This window comes from Sinocyclocheilus anshuiensis, unplaced genomic scaffold (genome assembly GCF_001515605.1).
Source record: "Sinocyclocheilus anshuiensis isolate Anshui unplaced genomic scaffold, SAMN03320099.WGS_v1.1 scaffold44, whole genome shotgun sequence".
NCBI lineage: Eukaryota > Metazoa > Chordata > Actinopteri > Cypriniformes > Cyprinidae > Sinocyclocheilus > Sinocyclocheilus anshuiensis.
The window spans coordinates 2,342,473-2,364,018 of NW_015555746.1; the positions used below are offsets into that span (position 1 = coordinate 2,342,473).

The window sequence follows — 21,546 nt, forward strand, 5'->3', positions numbered from 1 at the left end:
CACTCCAAAGAAAAAGGAAAAATTTAAATCGCATCATATGACCCTTTAAAATATATGTTGTTTGCAATATAAAATAATTGGCTGTCCTGACATTGTCCTAAAGTCAAAATAATTAAGTATGTATTAAGTTGGCAGTGCATCTTTTTTTTCTATCATATCTTAGAGCAATGTTAGATTATATACCCGAAGAGAATAATTTTATAGCATTTTTCACAATAAATACTGTTCCAAAGCTGCTTTACAGAGAATATTGCCTAATAGCCCCCAGTGAGCAAGCTGAAGGCAACAAACGCAACAAGGAACTCTCCAGAAAGATACAGTACAAATACAAACTCTTCTTTAAAGTATGTACACTGCATGTACAGAGAAATAAGAAATGTCTCCTAATAGAATACAATAATAATCTCATGACTGTTTCCTTTAGGAAATTAGAATGAAATGTAATTCAATATTAAGGGCCAGTCTTACTAACAGCTTGCGCCAGCGCAAACCGTCTTTTGGCGTTAAAATAGTACTGTCAGATTTTACTAAAGACGCGCCGTGAAGAATTAGCGCTGAAAAGGCGTGGACAGTTATTTTTGCGCCTGACCTTATTGAATATGCATTTGTAGGAGTTTCAAATGTAAAAATTATGGGAGGAGAGTATTCAAATTAATCACGCAACGCATTTTACTAACGTTTGCGCTCGTCAAATTACATGTCCTAAACTATTTTGCGCTTGAAATGAGGCACCACAGAGAACAGAGAGAAGGGTGGAAGGGTGGAAGGGAGAGGATTTTTCCATAGGCATTAATTTATTTGGAAAGAACACATTATTTGAACATATCGTTTGCCAAGCCATGTTATTTTTAATTTGCTTCAGGGAATAAAAGACGACTTGGAACCCTCAAGAAGGAGTCACGGAATACCAGCTTTATCAAAACTTCTTGTAATCCTTCATTTTTTGGCCTTTGGTTCTTTTCAACGTACTGTGGCTTATTTATTTATTTATTCTTTATTTGCGACTGCTCTAATTTGCGCTGCGCCTGGTGTATTGCGTTGGTCGGTATGTAAATGAGATGTTGCGTCTGTGTTCTTTCATTTGCGCGTTGTTAGTGAATCACCTGCAGAAATTTCGGAATTGCACTCTCACGCTAATTTACCCTGTTTAGTAAAACTGGCCCTAAATATCAGAATATTAACATTATTGCAAATGTTTATTTATTTATTGCATTTTTATTTACATTTTTTTTCTGTAAAACATCCCACCATCTTTTGAGTTTGCCCCAGTTTGAAAGCATTAAGAAATTCGGAGCTCTTTTTGAATATGCTCAAACAAATATAAAGTCATCACTTTGAGTTTGGTATACAATGCGATGACATATTAAGGAAGTCTCTGTCATGCAGCGCACAGATGCCCACATTTATCTTGCTCATGGATCATTTACTAAGTTAGCGCAGGTCACATTGATCAGCTCTGTGTGGAGGTTTGTGCAGACTTTAGTGGGGTCAGTGCACTTAAAGGCTGGCCGGTTGAAACGGCTGGAGTAAATTAGCTGGACGTTTATAGGGCTAGATTCTGACATCAAAGCTGGAATAGATAATGAGGCCATTAGTCTTCCTACCTCAAATCACTCCAAAGAAGGTCTTTTTCACATACACACGCTGATGCATAGGCACATATTTTGATTAGACTGCTCCCACAGAATAGTTCTAATCGTGGCAAATGTTTGAAATGGAAATTGATTCTGAGCTATTTATGCACCATTTCAGATGCAGTGACTCTTACACCTCAGAGACCCTGTCAAACTTCTGCATTCAAGTTCTGTCAGAAATTCTGCATTATGGTTATATTTACCAATCTATAAGCCAGGAAACATTTACACCTAAATAACATTCAGTGAGACTGCATATTAAATGCATATCCTCCATTAGTCGAACCCAATTATCAGCATTCGCTCTGACAGTAACATCCAAAAAAATTACCTCCAGGGATTTTTTTTTCAAGCATAAGATTCAATGTACCATAATTAATGTATTAATGATATGATCTGATTTCAAAATTACCCCTTTTTGGAGGCTAATTCAGACTGTAATGGCAAAGAGCATTTATGAAACAGCTGTTTAGCATTCAACAAACTCTGGCCTCACTCGCTTTTTGTTGTTGCTGTGTTAAAAGGATCCATTCTGTAAATGTCTCCTGCACAGTAAATCAAGACCTCCTGCCCCCAAAACACACTACTGAAAATATATGATATGAAATATCAGATGGCTTTTAACCATAATGTGATAAGCATTTTTCCTCACAGGTTGCATGGGTCAGATGGAACATTTAACCACGTATGCAAGTATCCAGCAGCCTTTGGGGGCATCTGTAAAACTGCTAGGATGACTTACTGTATAAAGCCGAAGAAAGCCCTGAAAGTTTGTGGACCATGAGGGTGTGATTATGTGTCTCTCCCCACATTCAATTCCTGTGGCTCCTGCTGCCAGCTTCTACAGTGCCAGAACCTCATAATCCTTGTTAAAGTATCTCAAAGCTGACTTTGACCTCCATCCAAACCACAGTGGGATCGGCGGCGCTCCATCACTGAATAATTCTGGCATTAATTTAAGGGCCGATTCTATGAATTGTGGCTGCTGCTGTAAGGCTCTGTTTCCACTCATCAGAGCTGTTTAGGAATAAATCACAGTGGGATTGTGTTAAGAGTGCTAAAGAAGATTAAGTCCAGGATTTATTAGAATGGGTTATATATTAAATATCAATTAACAATAATAGATATACAGGTATTTATGGTTCAGAAGTGACCACTATTGCCGCTGCAATATATTACTTGGTCAATATGTTATTCATGTTCTTTGATACATTACTTTTTTTTTCTTTCTTTTTTTCCACAGGAGTACCAGATTGACATAATATTTGCGCAGACATGGACAGACAGCCGGCTCAGATATAACAGCACTATGAAAATATTGACTTTGAACAGTAATATGGTTGGACTCATTTGGCTACCAGACACTATCTTCAGAAATTCCAAGAGTGCAGATTCACATTGGATTACTACACCAAATCAGCTCCTTAGAATATGGAATGATGGGAAAATACTTTACACTTTGAGGTAAGCCATTTTTAATAATCTGATATTTGTGAAAGTAATTGAATAAAAATGCAATGTTATTTAAGATTAACTTTAAACTTAATCTTAAATAACAAAACTAAGTAATTATGGGGAAAAATATCTGTAGCAAGATCTTTTATGTAGAATAAAAAATTCAGTTGCTTTCTATACTTATGGAACTTGAGCACACAGAATGTGCTCAATTGTTTTCTAAGACATTTGAAATAAAAAGTCAAGAAGCGTTTTCTTTACTGAAATATGAAACTGTTAATGTGAACCACTTCATCAGTGACAGTGGGTCACTGATTTTCAGTGTCTTTATTGAAATTTTTTTTGTTTGCTACTTTTTATCTTGCAAAAATATAGGGATATTTTGTTGCAGAACACAAACAATTGTCAGTCTTGTCGATTCAAATAAGGATCACCCTGACAAGGCCACCAGAGGAAAAAAGTACATTTTTAAAACCCACAAGCTTTTGGCAAGGTCATCATAACAACATTGCATGAAAGGTATAAGAGAAAAACTATTTGCAAAACAGGATGTAATAATAAAGCAGACAGTAGGTCAGCGTCAGTGGTCTAGTTTCAGGATTCTTGCAACAGAGCGTAAAGTAGTACTTGTGATTTTTGTTTACTTTAATCAGTACTATTAAGTAAGCTAAATAATTTATATTATATAAATAAATATATATAATTGTATATATTATTAATTATTAATAATTATATAAAAATTATACTTTGCATAATGTCTAAAGAAAACTCTGAGACAGGGGTTCTCAACTCTGGCCCTTGAGGTCACTCTCCTGCAGAGTTTAGCTCCAACCCAGTAACTTTCTATTAATCCTGCCCTTACGAAAGTGTAATAAAAGTGTAGTAACCATGTTTTTTTGGCATATTGATTACCATTTGTATGATCACAGTTTTACACAAGTACCATGGTTAAACTATGGTTAATTTGTGGTTACAATGGTTTAACTGTAGTAACCATGTGGTTTTATTGGTCCCACTTTATATTAGGCGGACTTAAAGGGATAGTTCACCCAAAAATGAAAATTTTATGTTTATCTCCTTACCCCCAGGGCATCCAAGATGTAGTAAACATCAAATTTTCATTTTTGGGTGAACTATCCCTTTAACTACTATGTACTTTCATTTAAATTAATCATTTGATACAGTAAAATGCACTTATTTTGTATATATGTTTTTACATTGAGCTTACATTTTAAAACCTCAATAGCCACAAAAGTGTTTTTGCAATACAGTATGAACACAATAAGTACATTGTACTTAATTTTTGATGTAAGTACATAGTAGTTAAGGCCACCTAATAAAAAGTGGGACCGTTTTGTTTATAGTAAAACCATTATTAATTTTTGTAAGGGTTTACAGTGCCTGTGGCCTGCAGTTGATTACTGAAGAACAGAATTTTGACTTGTTCCTCAGTTTGTAAAAAAGAAAAGAAGGTGTTTAAAGTAATGCACTTGCAGTGGAGACCCAACAAGATATCTGGAGGGAAATGTCAAGATGTTTGTGGTTGTTCTTTCGATTTTTTCAAGCGTTTAAATAGGCCTGGGCGATAAAATAGTATCGGTATTTATCGACAGTACACCTTCGATAACGATATAAAAAATGTTCGATATAGTGCACGATATAGGCATGTGCTATGAGTGATGCAGACGGCACACACAAACAGGAGCACAGGTGCCTGCCTGTGATGAGGGGATTGTGAATACAAAAATGAATATTAGTCGAATTTAAAATAAACATTTGCATTTGAATGTTAGAAGTGCATCAGGGAGCATCTCGTGCTCCACTGATGATGCTCCCTGATGCACTTCTAACATTCAAATGCAAATGTTTATTTTAAATTCGACTAATATTCATTTTTTTATTCACAATCTCCTCATCACAGGCAGGTACAGCACTCATGTCCGTGTTTGTGTGTTTGTATGTGCTGTCTGCGTCACTCATAGCACGTGCCTATATTGAACATTTTTATATCGTTATCGAAGAAGGTGTACCGTCGATTCGGGAGACAAGCCAAAAGTTTAACCTATTTAATCTGCAAATAGAACGTTACAAATGAGATATTTGTTTAATTTTTATTTTGTGTTTGACTATTAAAACAAAAAAATATTTGTTGTTTGTCTCAATAAATTGAGTTAATTTAAAAATACAGTGGTTAAATGTAAACATTTTTTTCTATTGCTCTTTGTTTTAAAAAAGGTTATAAAAATGTCAATAATTATCGATACCGAACGATATGAAACATTATATCGTTGATACATTTTTTAGCTATATCGCCCAGCCCTACGTTTAAACATAGCAACAAATCATTTTTAATGATGAAAAGTAAAATGAAATTTAATTTTAAAGTAATATGTTTAGTTTGATACTAACACATACAGTATGCAACAAAGAGTCTCGGATATGATTTTATCAGTCTATATTTACCTATTCCACTTGCACGTGAGTTTTTGCCTAGATACTTTAGGCTTTTGAGTAAAATTTGGACACAACATCCTTTTCTCTGTACTTTTTACACCCCTTTTTGTTAGTTCCAATACCTCTGTTCCTAAATATGATTTCCAGTGCCTTTAATCAGCTACCCAGACTGAGCAGATGTCACTTTGACATTTTTAGGCGCCTCTATTTCAGATTAGGTCATCTCTTTCAAAGTCCTTGATGAAATATCAGGAGCTGGGATGAATTTAGGTCCACAGTTACAAATTTACAGCAAAAAAAGTCAGCAGTCACTGCCAAAGCCACTATGTCAAAGAGTATTCTCTGAGACAGCAAAACACAGTGTTCTGTTCTGAAAAGTAATATTTATAATATTTGATGGGTCTGTGTTTTGATCTGAACATTAAAGGCTTTGGAAATGTGGCCAAAGATCAGCAAATCCGAACTCTCAGTGACATCCGCCTGTCCTCTGAGTTAGAGCTCCACTGCGAGACAGCTTTTCTTGTCTGGTGTGACTCCAGTGTCGGTGATGTTGAGATGTGATGACACTCGTTCATATCCGACTAGCCTAGTTTGGTTCAGTGGTTGGTATTTGTGACGGATCTGTTCAATAAGACTCTAGGCTAGGTTTGACCACAATTAGGCCAGGAAGCCACAGAAACTGCCTGTGATGTCATATATTATTTAGCAGCCCGCTGCAAATGGGGCTTGTGAACAAACCTTTGGAAACCTTGCATGGGCAGCAGCAGAGTCCTCTGGTTAATCTTTTATAGGGGCCAATTCACACTGTGAATGAACTGCACAACAACCTCTTACACTGTCTTGACTTTTTGGTCAAACAAATTGCTTATGATTTGAATGGCAGCTGCAACAAACAGTCCATTTAGGAAACGACTACCTCCTCTCCTGAGAACCATAAAAAACATTATTTACCTCTTGTTGATGCAAGGAAAACTTTTAATTAAGTGGCTTGGAGATAGATCTCTGGCTATATGGGAACTAGGTGACAATGGTACTGTCTTATTAAATTTCAAGTTTTTCAATAAAATGTGAAAAGAACCTCTAAATTCCCCTGGGGTTCGTGGAAGTACTCGTGTCTATCCTTAATGTGTTGACTGCCTCTTAAAAAAAGGTTTTAAAAATTTATTGTAATAATTTATTCTAATATTTAACAGATTATAATACTCATACTTAAATGGATAGTTCACCCAAAAATGAAAATTCTGTCATTAATTACGCACCCTCAGGTCGTTCCAAACCCGTAAGACCTTTGTTCATCTTCAGAACACAAATTAAGATATTTTTTGATGAAATCTGAGAGCTCTCTGACTCTACATAGACAGCAAGGGTCCTACGATCAAGGCTCAGAAACGTAGCAAGGAGATCATTAATATAATCCATGTGACATCAGTGGTTCAACCTTAATTTTACGAAGCTACGAGAATACTTTTTGTGTGCGAAGAAAGCAAAAATAACGACTTTATTCAACAATTTGTCTCCTCCGCGTCACCCTGGTGCCATTTTGGAGAGTATCACATACATAAACAACGTATGCTGTTCTGTGCCAGCAGCACCTTACATGGATACATTGTTTACGTTGTTTACGCTTTGATCTGAACATTAACAACGAATCCACGTACATCCGTTGCATATGTTGTTTACGTATGTGATACTCTCAAAAATGGCGCTATAGGGTGACGCGGAGGAGACCAATTTTTAAATAAAGTCATTATTTTTGTTTTCTTTGCACACAAAAACTATTCTCGTAGCTTCGTAAAATTACGGTTGAACCACTGATGTCACATGGATTATTTTATCGATCTCCTTGCTACGTTTCTGAGCCTTGATTGTGTAAGGATCCTTGCTGTCTATGGGAGGGTCAGAGAGCTCTTAGAATTCATCAAAAATATCTTAATTTGTGTTCTGAAGATGAAACGAATATCTCACAGGTTTGGAACGACATGAGGGTGAATAATTGATGACAGAATTTTCATTTTTGGGTGAACTATCCCTTTAACATTTATACATCCTATTTATTTCTTGTTTTTATGTAAATTTATTGATTTATGCATAATTTATATAGTTTTTATTTGACATATCTGTTAACTATAAGAATTTATTCAGATACATAACACATTTTTGTACTCGTACATAACGTATATAGATTCTGTTTATTTTTTGTGGTCTTTTAAATAATTTAAGAATTATACTGTTGTGTTAAAAAAATTGCTTAAAAAATTGCATAAATGATCACAATAGTGTTAAGAAGAACATATCTGAAACCACACAATTTCCTTTCTCCCTTCCTTATTTTATTTATTGATTTATTTATTTTATTAAAAAACACCACAGAGAGTGAATGTGCTTACACCACTGTAGACATTACTAATGAGAGCCATAATGTGAATTACAGTATATGCCTCTGGCACTTCTCGTTATAAATACATATGTATCATCACGGCAGACTGGGGTGCACATGAGAAAGCATCGTTTGCTTATTGCAAACTAACACTGTAAGCAAATGGTTTATACATTTTCTTCAGCAGTGTCATCTACACCAACAGAGCCCAAAGCTCATAGTTAACAACATAAAGTAACAAAATGCATAAAATCTGTCTTTCTCATTTGAATTGCACTGTCAAGCTAACAATTCCAACTTTTATTCAAAGTGAAAGTGGAAATATGAAAAATTTGGGCTTGTCACATGAAACTAGTCTACTGTTGTCTTTTCATAAGTCTGAAACTACTGCTGCAGGTTTCCAAATATAGTCAGATGAGTGGGTGTCCACTGAAGCCGACTCTGCCCTAGTTATTCAAATCGGGACATCCAAACACACACTGCTACATTGCTTGTCATGTCCTTTTCAAGCTGTCCCTTCAGAAAAGCTCACCTCAGTGAGAACAACAGCAAGATCAAGACCTTGTCTGCTTATGTACAATCATGATTTAAAGGCCATGTGTTCAAATAAATATACTTAAAGCTGGCATTAACTTGGCAAAGAACATTGAAGCGCCTTCACAGAAGCAAGAGTTACATTGTACTGAATATCAAGTCTGATATTCAGGACAAAACAACATGATTGCTTTTATACTGCTGTTATACAACAACTATAAAGACATTCATATTACATAACATACACTACTATTCATCAATTCAAGTTTGGGGTCGGTAAGTTTTTTTAATGTTTTTGAAAGTCACTAACGCTCAGCAAAATACAGTAAAAAGAATAATATTGTAAATATTATGTTTTCTATTTTAATATATTTTACATTTATAATTTATTTCTGTGATGAATTTTCAGTGTCTTCAGTATCACATGATCCTTCAGAAATATGCTGGTTTGGTGCTGAAGTAACATTTCATAATATTTTGTTTAAAACAGTTTTAAGTGCTGCTTAATTTTTTGTCAATGCTATGATTCATTTTTAATAGAGCGTTCAAAAAACTGCATTTATTTTATTGGTTTATTTTTTTGTATTGTTGCTTTTAATCAATTTAATGCATCCTTGATGAATGCAAGTATTAATTTTTTTCACCAAAAAAAAAAAGGGGAACTTTTGAATGGAAGTGTAGTAGGCCTATTTCTGATTAAGCTATTTTTTTCCCCTTTTCAGTGATTTTGTTTTAAAGAAATATCAGCATTCTTGGAACGCCACTTGTCCAATCAAATTAGAGAAACAAATGTAACTTATGTCACGATGCACACACACGAGGAACGAGGAGACGCTGGAGAAATGGGGCCCCTACGGCTGGAGCAATACTACCCCCCCAAAAAAAATCCTTGGGGAAATCTACGGGGCTGTATTCGGGGCCTGGAGCCCACCCTGGGCCTAACGGGGAATCTGGAGCCCTTGTCTAAAGCCATTTAATAAATGTTTTTCCATTTTAGTTAGTATTCGCCTTAGGCCCAAACATTTTAATACTTCCTTTTTCATCCAGACCTGTGCTAAATATACTTTCAGATTCACAAGTGCTAATGAAGGTGGAGTTAAAACAATGACAAAAACAACAACATACAAACAGAGAACAAGTGGTGAAGTATTTTTGGGAAAACAGCTACTTGGTTAATGCGTCTGAGGCAGAGCAATGGCCTATTCAGGTATCTCTCAGCTGCCTGAAGACCAGAGCGTCTATTTGGACCAGAGGACATTTCACAGGCCAGTGGAGAGACTACATCATGCCGTCTCCAGCGCTCCGTGAAATATTTCCTTGGCAACAGGAGAAACAGCACTGATGCTGAGGGGCAAATTCTGCGGATAAAGCCAGTCTGGAACAAAGGCTAACTAGATGCTGCCATATGGAGCTCATGATCGATATTCAGTGACACAGCAGACATGCAGCAGTGGTATTTAGGAGGAGTGTGAAGGGAAAAGGGTAGTGCAGACTATGAAATGTCACTCTCTATTTTAATTGCAGTCATCGGAGCTTTGAAGTAAACAATGCTGGAATTTGTGAGTGCTGTACACTTTCTGAGCTGCAACACGCAGAGCTCGGTGGCACTGATTCAGGTCTAGGCTCAGAAATGAGAAATTTGATTTGCCATACCTCTCCATAATACTTGATATGTGCTGTCGTGACATTTGTTTACCAATACAGCAGTATTTACCATGATGACTTCTTTGTTGCATATTTGCAAAGGCTAACGTTGCTACAGTAAGCCAATTATCCACTGGCGCCATGTTACTCACTGAAGCAAGGGATTGTGTTTAAACAGCCAACAGAGCGGTGTGTATCTACTTGTCTATTCATTTCAAATGCTCCAGAACCAATCCGTTATTTTGTCTTGCAGCAGTTGAAATTTACCTATAATCTACTTGATGTTTATTTATCATATTACTGTTTACAGACTTCAAAATAAGGGTCAATCAAACAAATGAAACAATGAAACAATAATGAGCAGGAGAGGATCTGATATAATGTACTGTATGTTAATCGTTTAAAAAAAAAAATAATTTCCCTACCTATTCACAGATGAAGTGAAGTGAAGTGAAGTGAAGTGACATGTGGCCAAGTATGGTGACCCATACTTGGAATTAGTGCTCTGCATTTAACCCATTCAAAGTGCACACACACACAGCAGTGAACACACACACCGTGAACACACACCCGGAGCAGTGGGCAGCCATTTTTGCTGCAGCGCCCGGGGAGCGGTTGGGGGGCTCGGTGCCTTGCTCAAGGGCACCTCAGTCGTGGTATTGAACTCCCCCCACCTACAATCCCTGCCGGTACGAGACTCAAACCCGCAACCTTTGGGTTACGAGTCCGACTCTCTAACCATTAGGCCACGACTTCCCCTGTTATTATATGAGGTGGTCCATTTATCATTTTTAACTGAATTAAATTTGCTATTAGCAGATGCCATTATTATTATAACTGGTATTTTTCAATTGCAATTATTTTTGTCATTGAAATTTTTCTTCCTTTGTTTCGTTATTTCTTTTCTGCCATATTTTCTTATGGAGCTACAGAACTTTTTGAAACAGTCACCTTAATTGTAAATTCATGTAATTAACCACTCTTGAACTGCAGGAATGATCTCATTTAAATTCTGATTGGCTAGCTGAAACTAGCTGCAGGATCATGCTATCAGAAAAAAAAGGTACAAAGCTGTCACTGGGGTGATAAACTAAGATACAAAAGCTGAAAGGTACATCTCTCTACCTTATTTACCCTTAAATGATACATATTAGGACTTCAAAGGTACATGTTAGTACTTCAAATCTACATATTACTACTTTATAAGTACACATTGGCACGTAAAATGCACATAGTACCTTTTTAAAGGGTCCCACCCCTGTGACAGTTTTGTATCTTTTTTTCTTAGAGTGCAAATAGAAAAAAATATTCCAAGAAAGTTAATTTGAATGCTTTTGAGAGCCCTCAAAAAAGACTTGGGATCATGCACATTAGCTCGTAAAATATAATGAAATATTAGCAATTTAAGTGTTGCTTATTTAATCAGAATACATGTTACTGGAGATTTATTTATTTATTTGTTTGTTTATTTATTCTTTTTTACATATAACTCAAGTATGCTAACTACAGCCAAACTACTGGTAACAGAAGAATAACTTGGTCATGAGAGGAGAGAATAACATTTCTGTGTCATATTAAAGGGGTCATATGATGCGATTTCAAGTTTTCCTTTCTCTTTGGAGTGTTACAAGCTGATTGTGCATAGATAAGATCCCTGAAGTTGCAAAGACTAAAGTCTCAAACCCAAAGAGATATTCTTTATCAAAGTTAAGACTCTGCCACGCCCCCTAAAATGGCTCGTTCTAACATGCCCCCACATATCTACCTCACTATGTGGAAATATTTGCATAATGCTGCCCAAATGTGCACGCAAAGAAAGAAGGAGTGGTTTCAGTAACCGCAGTTAGTGTTGAAGCAGCCATGTCAGGGAGACGCTGTGTTTCTAGGTGAAAGCAAAAGCACTTTATTTGGCCTTCCGAAAGTAGATGCATTTAGGAATCTTTAAGATTACTTACAACAGAACCTATTGACTGTTCAAATGCGGAGTTTTGCGCATCGTGTGCGTGCGTGCATGCGCGCGTGCGTGTGAGAGAGAGAGAGGGGGTCACATCACAGTGGAGTCAGCTGTCTTAACCGTGGCTTGTGTGCTGCAAACACATACCAGCTTCATCACTGTGTCTGTCACGCGACTCTGTTCCCCTTTCGGGCTTGAACCTATGGTAAAACTAATGACATTATTTACTGTCTTTACATTTATTTTGAAAAATCATTTATTTTAGAAAAGGCGTTACATTTCCGACGAGTGCTTGTGGTGTTCGGCCAATCACAATGCACTGGGTCAGCTGGCCAATCAGAGCAGACTGCGCTTGTCAGAAGGAGGGACTTTGTAGAAAACGAAGCGTTTGAGAGAGGTGGGGCATAGAGGACCTACAATAATGTACAGTATTTGAAAAATAATGTGTTTTTTGAACATTAAAGCATGTCAACATATTCTGTTACACCAAATACACAAAATAATTATCTTTAAAAAAGCATCATATGACCCCTTTAACAGTGTCATCCTTATTCATGCTATATGGTTAATAAGCATGCAGTCATCACAGCTGTGGTTCATTATATTCTTCCTGTGGGAGATAATAATTAAAACTTTAAATCCTACACTAATGTATGAAACAGACGCTTCACACGTCGGTGACTTCACCTGAGCGTCACACACTGGGCTGTCACACAGAACCGAAAAGAGAATTAAACCTTATTCAAAGTAGACATCTGTCAAACAAGCTTCATCTAACTGCCAATATCTCATCCTGAAAATTAAAAGTTAAATAAGCAGAAATCATTATTTGTCAGCCCTCGTAAGGGCAACAGCTGATCATAAAATATCATGAATCAACATGCAATTATCTAGCATAAGTAGCAAAAAAATAGCATAAGTAAAACAGGGGATTTAGATGTTTCACTTAAAGCAAATGCCTTTTGGTTTCTGCATTATATTGTACAGAAATGTCTGTTGCATCATAACTATATGTTGCTTTTTCTGTTCATAGATTGACCATAAATGCAGAGTGCCAGCTTCAACTGCATAACTTTCCTATGGATGAACACTCCTGCCCCCTCATCTTCTCTAGCTGTGAGTATCTCTTCTCTTTATGCTCCACGTATTCATTCAACTTTATATTTCCATTTCCTTTAAAGACCCTTTTTCTTCTTTGGTTTTGAATGTTTTGGTTGTCATTTGTTCTGTTGTACAAGACAACCTTAAGCATTCATGTACAGCAGTATCAACATGCATTATGAAATGCTGCATTTGAAGTATATCAGCACAGTGTTGCATAAGCAACTTCAATCTTTTTGAATGGACAAAACATTTCTCGCTCATTCGCCTTTCATGCTGTAAATGTTCAGTTTAGATTAAACAATATAGCTTAGGATGTCTTTGAAATGTACACATATCTTCGGGAACAAGTGGGAAAGGGTCTGGAAATCCACTTTAGCCATTGATTTCAATGGATGTTTTTATTATACCACTTCTTTTTTTTTCATAACAACAAAACCTATACTTTTCTATTTTCAAATAATAGCAGTAAACAAAACTTACCGTAGAAGCAATTCAAGCTATGACAATATTTCACATGTGAAAAAAGCCTTTACTTTGGAATCACAGCAGCAAAAAAAGTAGTCTAATTTTTAAAGTGGAGAAATTGAAAAACTAAATTATAAATATTTTGGCACAAAAAAATTCTAACATTATATATGGACTTCAGGGCAAAAAATAAATAAGGGGAGAAACGACCCCTTTAACAGAGAAAGACAATATTTAGCCTGTAAAACTGCATTTTATGTATAATATTGCTAGTGCACTGTTCTAATGGCAGACGTGGCATTGCTATAGGGAATGTGTCACCGCTAATTAGGATGTCATGCTTTATGATGTAATATCTCATTTTTGCTCTCCATATATTCTCTTATATTGAAAGTAGGCCATGGATTTCATTGTATACACCAAGGGCACGGATAGGCTGGTAATTACTCTGCGTGTCCGACAGGCTCTTGAAATGCTGGCTTCATTAGCAGGGTGTCATGAATGACATTACTCAAGGGTGATAGGTAATAGGTGATGCATGTGTGGTGTTAAGAGTCCAGGCAAAGAGGGACGTAGGTAAATTGGAAAAGTTTGTGTCCTTGTGTAATGTAATTTCTCACTTCTGTTTCTCACTCAGCCTCTGCTTCTACCCCCTAATACACATCAGGGCTCTCTGCTCTTCTCAAAATGTTTTTTGTCATACTCATTTGTGGAGCCATGCTCAGAAAGTCAACACCTATTTACAGAAAGCTATGTTTTACATCACACCCATTTTCAACAGTAATCTTATTAGAGTTTGTGTGGCAAGCACTAACTAAAGGCGTTCTTCTAAAAATCAATGTTTTGTTAAGAAAGAGCTGTTATAATACATGTTTTTACAGTTGTTTACTTAGTAGCTGCATTATAGAAAATATAGGGAGTTCAAATTCAGAGTATTATTTTAACTAGATAATTATTGACAGTCGCCTTTGTACTGCATGGCACATTTGTTTATGTGTATTTACTCATAGCTGATAATAACTTTGATTTTGTACGCTTTCTGAAAGCTTGGCCCTGACTGTATTGAGACTTGAAGGACTGAAGAAAGTCCTGCCTCTAGAAATATTTTGGGTTGCTCTTTCATTGCCATGGAGACTTTTGATCTCAGGCTTGGTTTAGTTCTTTTGGAAAATAGTTTGTGACATTGTTGGCATCTCTTCCTCCCCAAGAGGTACTAAAGCAGGTTCCAGGGGCGCTTGGAAAGATTTTGATTTTGCTGTGTTAAATATATAAAGCAGACTATGACTCTGCAAGAGCGTTTTTTACTTGTCCTACTCAAAGTGAATCATTTTAATAATGGTCATTGTAATGCTAATGATAAAACTAAGTAGTATCCAGTATAATTTGAGTTCAATGAAACAGATTTCTGCTTTGGTGTCAGTGAAGGGGTACTTGATTCTTACTGATGGCGCTGTAAGGAATACAAAAATGGTTGCGAAGACACTGCTCTTGAGGGAAAATAAACATCTAAAAAGCAGGAGACATAAGCTAAAGTCTCTTTTGGTCTGTATTTAACGGTATTGACTCAATCAAACATTAATTCATTATGTGTTATTGTTACTTTCCTTAAACTTTCAGTTTTTTATATACACTATTAATTAATCTCATAATTAGTCAATTGATGACCATGCATCTCAGAAGGTCTGTGTCTGTAAGTTACTAATTATATAAATTCTTGAAGTTGGTGTACAGGTTTGTTTTAGGTTTTAATTTGTTCTGAATTGAGGCACTCAATTATTTCTAGCATTTTTAGAGCAGAACACATTTATTTTTGTCTTTGACTAGAGCATGTGTTTTTATTGAAAAAAATTTGATTTTCTTTGTCAGTATTTTTGTTTTGTTTTCCCAGTACAAACATTATTAAATCAATAGACATTTACATTAGAAGCAATATGACATACATTTTTTGAGACTTTTTTCAAAATTGAGTTTGTGCTTAAAATAATAAGAAAAAAAATCTGTAATTTTGCTTCTCAAGTAATTTATCTTGATTTAAGAATGTTTAAATATTTGTACTTGAAAACAAGACGAAAATACTGAGTAAGAAAATCACTTTTTATAGTGTTATTATAATGTGCAGATTTATGCAGTTTGAAGGGCTTCATTAGATTATTTAATTTTATTTTGTTTTATACAAGATACATACAAAACATATAGAATATTTTGCATGTGTATCTGAGGACAAATTTGGGTCATACTTTATTTTAAGATCAATTCTCGCTTTTAAAAATACAGCCAATGTGTTAATAATAGGCTTGCTAATAAGCAACTACACATTAACTAGTTGCTTATTAGCATGCCTATTATTAACATATTGACTGTTTTTTAGCATATTCTACATCCCTAATCCTACCCAATACCTAAACTTAATAACTTACTGACCATTAATAATCAGCAAATTAGAAGTTTATTGAGGCAAAAGTCACCGAGAATTGATCTTAAAATAAATTGTGACCCAAATTTGAGAATTGGTCCCTATACTAAATTGTTACCAAATTTGTATCCAAAAGTGAGATAAAAAAACATTTATAAAAACTGTATAAAAAAAGTGTAGGCCTGTGCATGGCATTTGTGGAGTGACTGTTCAGAAACTCGCCATTTTCAGCTATCTTTTAGGATGCTACAGGAAAATCTTAATTTCAGATAGAGCTCATTCAATACAACATGAAATATTACTAATTAATAGTTTGAAGATGTTTCTCCTCTGAATGGCTTCATTAGTGGTAGTACGATGGGAATATCCCCGGCATTTAACCTTATCACGCACTGCCTCGTCATGCAACTCCAGATTGCTGTGGGAATTGCTTCAGTGAATGTATGAATTTAGATCACTGAGGGAATCACCTGCCTGGCGCTGTGAATCTCAATCTGTGAGTTTGAATTGGAGCAAAACCGCCGATGTAGAGATGTCAGAACGGCATTGTAAGTAGCTCATAAGAGATGTTGTAGATCTCCACTCTCCCCCCGCCATGCAGGGATGCATCTTGACATAGATGACATCCTTTATGCTGTATAAACCATCTGTCTTCTCTGTCCTGCCTCTGTACACTGCTGTGTTTGGCACTGATCCCTAAGATGCAGGCGCAGAATTTGTGGTCCTCCAGTGTTGGACAATGTGCTTAAACAAATTGTTTAATTTTTCTGATGTGTAATATCAGAAATCTTCAGTAGCTCACGCAACTTGAGAGGTGAAGAGCTCGGGTATGAATCCTGTGAAACTGGTTCCACAAAACAGTTCAAACCTGCATATAAGGAAGTTCAAATGGCACGGTTGCATCAACAAATCCGTTTTTACTGTATACTAGTTTTGCATTTGTTAACACTATTGGGTAGGTTTAGGGTTGGGTTTGGTGTAGGGGATTTTTCGAACATGATAGAGCATTAACTTTTAGCGACATTACAAAAACAACGTAATATCAATGTAACAAAAACTTGCCAGGGTCACGTATTTGAACCCGCGTTTTAGCGCCACTCACTGGACGTTTCACTTTGAAACTGCCTCGAAACATGCAGTAAGGTACGTAATAACGGTGTTGCAGAAATGTATTTAGAGACATGTATTTCCAATGACTCTGGGTTGGTATATGGGCAAAAACACTGAAACACTTTTAAATATTGTTAAAATATTTATATTATATTATAATTATATTATAAATGTTATATCGGAAGAACGAAATTCATACAGGTTCAGGACGACATGAGGGTAAGTAAATTATTACAAAAAAAAATATCATTTTTGGGTAAACTATCCCACTAGTCACACTTAAAGATGCATGCATTTTATTTTGAGATAAAGTGGCATTTGCAAAAAGTGCCACGTCACGACAATGTGTGATTTACATTTGTATTGGAAGAGTAAACAGAAGGCAGAAAAGTAGAATTCAAATAGAACAAATATTTGCACATTTGCCATAATATACACTTTCAAAGAACATTATTCAGATAATGCAAAACCTGGTTGTATCCATGCAACATGCATCAAATCCACCAAGCAATCTGACCTAAATACCGTTTGGAGACCTGATGAAAAGTCATCGGTCATGAAACTCTGTACAGTCTGTAATGAAGATAGATGGAATGTTCAGATTCATTTAAAAGGTGGAAAAGTGCTGCATGTGCTTGCAATTCCTGCAAAAACCACCTTTTGTGGCCCTAACCGATAGGAGCTGCTTTTCCTGCTGCACAGAATCACCTTAGTGCCATTAACTCATCGAATTGCTTTGACTCCCCTTCATGGATTCGCTTGGAGGGGAAGACATTACCATTTCCATCAAAGCCTTTTTACGCTGCATAGAGGCAGTTATGAATGCTCTCATACTCTGATGGCACTTCTGCTCAGACATGCCGGGACATTTTTTGATCATTTTCAAAGGATGGTCAAAAACAGATCTAGATGGCTGTTGGGGTTATTAACTGAGAAGCTTCCTGAGAATAATTTGCTCACAGTGTTCGCAATAATGTGTGAGACTGAAGAAGCGACAAGTGACACAAAACGAGAAAGAGATTTGGAAATTAGTAAGTGACTAAGCAATATGCAAAAATGCAATTCACAAGATATTCAGAGTGAATCAACTCTTAATAATTTCCAAAATCGTAATTGATTGGCAGCTTATTTAGCGGCTTTTGCTTCTTCTGTGCTGCACATAAATCATAATAAAGCTGTCTTTTTTGTGTCAGTATTAGAAAATTCTCTGCTTGTTCTCCTTCTGTTAATTTGTTTTGTTCTCTCTCCACTCTTTCAACGTCTGCAACACACTTGTGGTTACATCTCTATATTTTTAATGTTTCAAATGTTGCAATATGTTTTCAACTTCAAAACATTGTTTCTCGTTCTTTTTGATGATCTCCCTAGTAATTTACAGGATCAGTTCACTGTCATAATCCAAATTTAAAAGTTCTGTGAAATTAGAGAACCTGTCCATTGTCTTCTTTCAGTTATAGCATCATCAAAGGCGTGCAAATGAAAAAGGTGACAAACAGTTTATGTAGCTGAAAGTTTTAAATGAAAATGGTATATAATCTGGAATATTTGGCTAAAAAAAATGAACACTGTCCTGTTTCCAAGCTTTGATTAAAAAGGCAATCAGTAATATTGTGAGCTGAACAAAGGGAGGATGTAATGTTTAAAATTGAGCAAAACACTCAGACACCAATTATAATGCTGATCTAGGACGGAATCAGTTCATTAAATAAAGTGGGAATTTTTAAATGATGATAGGAACTGCTGTGATTACCTTTTGATCATGCACCTCTTCTGTCTGCAACAGCTCTTTCTTTCAGCAGGCACTAAAAGAGCACATGCTGATCTCTTAATACGTCGATGTCAGAAGAGTTGGTGAGGATTAATGATTAAGTATTGCCAGGAAGTGAAAAAATGTCCTCAAGCAGAACTAAGAAGATCATGTTAACATGTAGAAAGGTATATTACGTACAACAAAAGTTGGTGAAATTAATGCCCAACCCTCAATAAAAGCACAACCCAGTAGTCAGGTTGTTGAATGGTTTAAAATTATAGTTAACCCAAAAATGCCTTCCCAAATTTATATGATTTTCTTGTATGTTGTGCATAACCCAGTTCACGCTTACATATAATTAGCTGAAGTATGGTAATGCATATTTAGCGTGCTGTCCAGGGAAGGGCTCCGAGCTCGGGAATGGCCCGGGCCTAGACGCGCTTCTCCCGAACCTTGTTAATAGAACATAATTTATGTTAGGTTATGTCATTTTTTCCCCACCCCCAAATTTCCATAAAACTTCTTAAAACAAGGTAATGCCTACAGTATGTATGTTTCTCATTGTTTCTCACATTGAATCAATAGCTGCGCTAACGTGCTGTAATAACTTAAGATCTAGCTCCTTTGAACCAGGTCAAGAGATCCTGATCATGTTACTTACAGAAACATGTATAGTAAATGGCTTGGGAAATGGCATAGAACATTTGAAGTCTTTAAAAAGTTATGAACCACCACTGAGATTTTAATCCCTAATCAAACTCATCTAATGAGAACCTTGGCACAAACTCAGTTCTTATGTAAGCCAGAGTCTGGCAGCAGACCTACATAGCCAGGATTCACAAGTCTGGTGGGGCATGACAAAGTGCTGAAGGAAAGTGCTGTACCATTAACTGAAATCCCAGAGAGAAATCCCCAGTGCTTAAAGAGGTGTTTGATGTGATGAAGTTTCCACGGGTTATTTAATCCATCCAAAGCAAATGGTGCAGTTCAGTGGTTTAGTACCAAAGAGGGATGGAAGCATTCAGTGTTGCATGAACATCCACTGGGTTGCAGTTCATGGGTCCTGACTGGTTTTCGGAGCCCTTGGGCAAATCATTGAATCTGTTCTTTTACCTCAGTTCAATATATCTGTCAGGATATATACACACAAGCTCAGCGTTAGCAAGATAAGTTGTTCACAGGAGTAATACCAGGAGATAATAGTAGAGTTCAGCGAAGATCGTTCGCAGGAGAACTGGAGAGAGTTCGCTGGAATACAGGAGATCACGGGATAGAGAGCTTGTATCCAAATCGAGGGCAGACAAAGACTGAACTGAGGTGTGTGCTTATATACTGGGGCTGATGAGGGTGTGCTGATTGAGTGCAGGTGTTCAGAATTCAGGTGATTGGGATCATTGCGTGGTGGTGAGAGAGCCCGGTGTTTCCGTGCCAGTAACCACCAAATTTCTGAACACCTGGTTGAACATAGCCTCTGCGGTTTCCATAGCAGTGGGAAGACCTCGTACGGGGTCAGAGTAGAGGTCTTCTGGAGGTTGAGCTGCCTGCAGAGCTGTCCGGAGATGAAGTTACCGGCTGACCCAGAGTCGAGGAGGGCGGTAACTGTAACAACATGGTTGGCAGTAATTACTGAAACAGTAGTAGTCAGAGGGTAAAGTTTTATAGAAGGACTTGTAACTGCACTCACCAAGGGCTGTGGTGGTCTAATTGGGCATGAATAGATTACATGCCCTCCAGCTCCACAATAAAGACAGAGATTCTGGGTCAGCCGGTGGCGCCTTTCAGCAGGTGATAAGCGGGTGTTGTCTATCTGCATAGGCTCAGACTCTTGTTCTGGGAAGTCAGTCTCTCTGGCATGCGGCGGTGAGTGGTGGAGGATTGTAAGGCAGATGTCTCTTCAAGGCAGCTTTGCATGCGGTGAGACACTCTGATGGACTGTTGGATACATTTTTCCAAACCTATGGAATCATCATAAATTGCCAGTTGCAGTCGTAATGAAGGATTTAAACCCTGATGGTAGGTAGTCAGCAGGGCTCGCTCATTCCAACCACTAGAGGTAGCGAGGGTTCGAAATTTCAGAGCATAATCTGAGACTGAGCTCATCCCTTGACGGATGTGATATAACTGGTCACAGATGGAGGAGTCTCCTTTGGGGCATCCAAATACCTCACGGAAGTGGGCCTCAAAGTTGTCAAATGATTGCATAACTGGACCAGACTGATGCCACATGGTTTCTGCCCATTGCAAAGCTCTTCCTGTTAACAGATAAATAATATATGTGATCTTAGAACGTTCAGTAGGAAACCGCTGTGGCTTCATTTCAAGTGCCAGTGAACACTGCAATAGAAAGCCATTGCAATCCTCCACCGAGCCAGAGTAGGATGCTGGATTGGCCATGGGACTGGCAACAATGATCGGAGAAGGAGAGTGTTGAATGGACAACACTCCATTTTTTTTTGTCCATATCGCACAGCCCTACTTTAAATGGGCCTGTACATGTGCCTTCTTGAGCAGGGGGACCTTGCGGGCGCTGCAGGATTTCAGTCCATTGTGGCGTAGTGTGTTACCAATGTTTTGCTTGGTGACTGTGCTCCCAACTGCCTTAAAATCATTAACAAGCTCCTCCCGTGTAGTTCTGGGCTGATCCCTCACCTT

The 21,546-nt window shown here is 37.0% G+C and overlaps 1 protein-coding gene across 1 annotated transcript in view; it reads left to right on the forward strand.

Moving 5' to 3' along the window:
* LOC107673620 (gamma-aminobutyric acid receptor subunit gamma-3) overlaps window positions 1-21,546 on the forward strand; it is a 90,745-nt gene that overhangs the window by 46,887 nt on the left and 22,312 nt on the right. Inside the window, exons 2-3 of the mRNA XM_016467286.1 lie at window positions 2,878-3,098; window positions 13,086-13,168. Of these exons, the coding sequence (XP_016322772.1) occupies window positions 2,878-3,098; window positions 13,086-13,168 (304 nt within the window). The remainder of the gene's footprint in view (window positions 1-2,877; window positions 3,099-13,085; window positions 13,169-21,546) is intronic.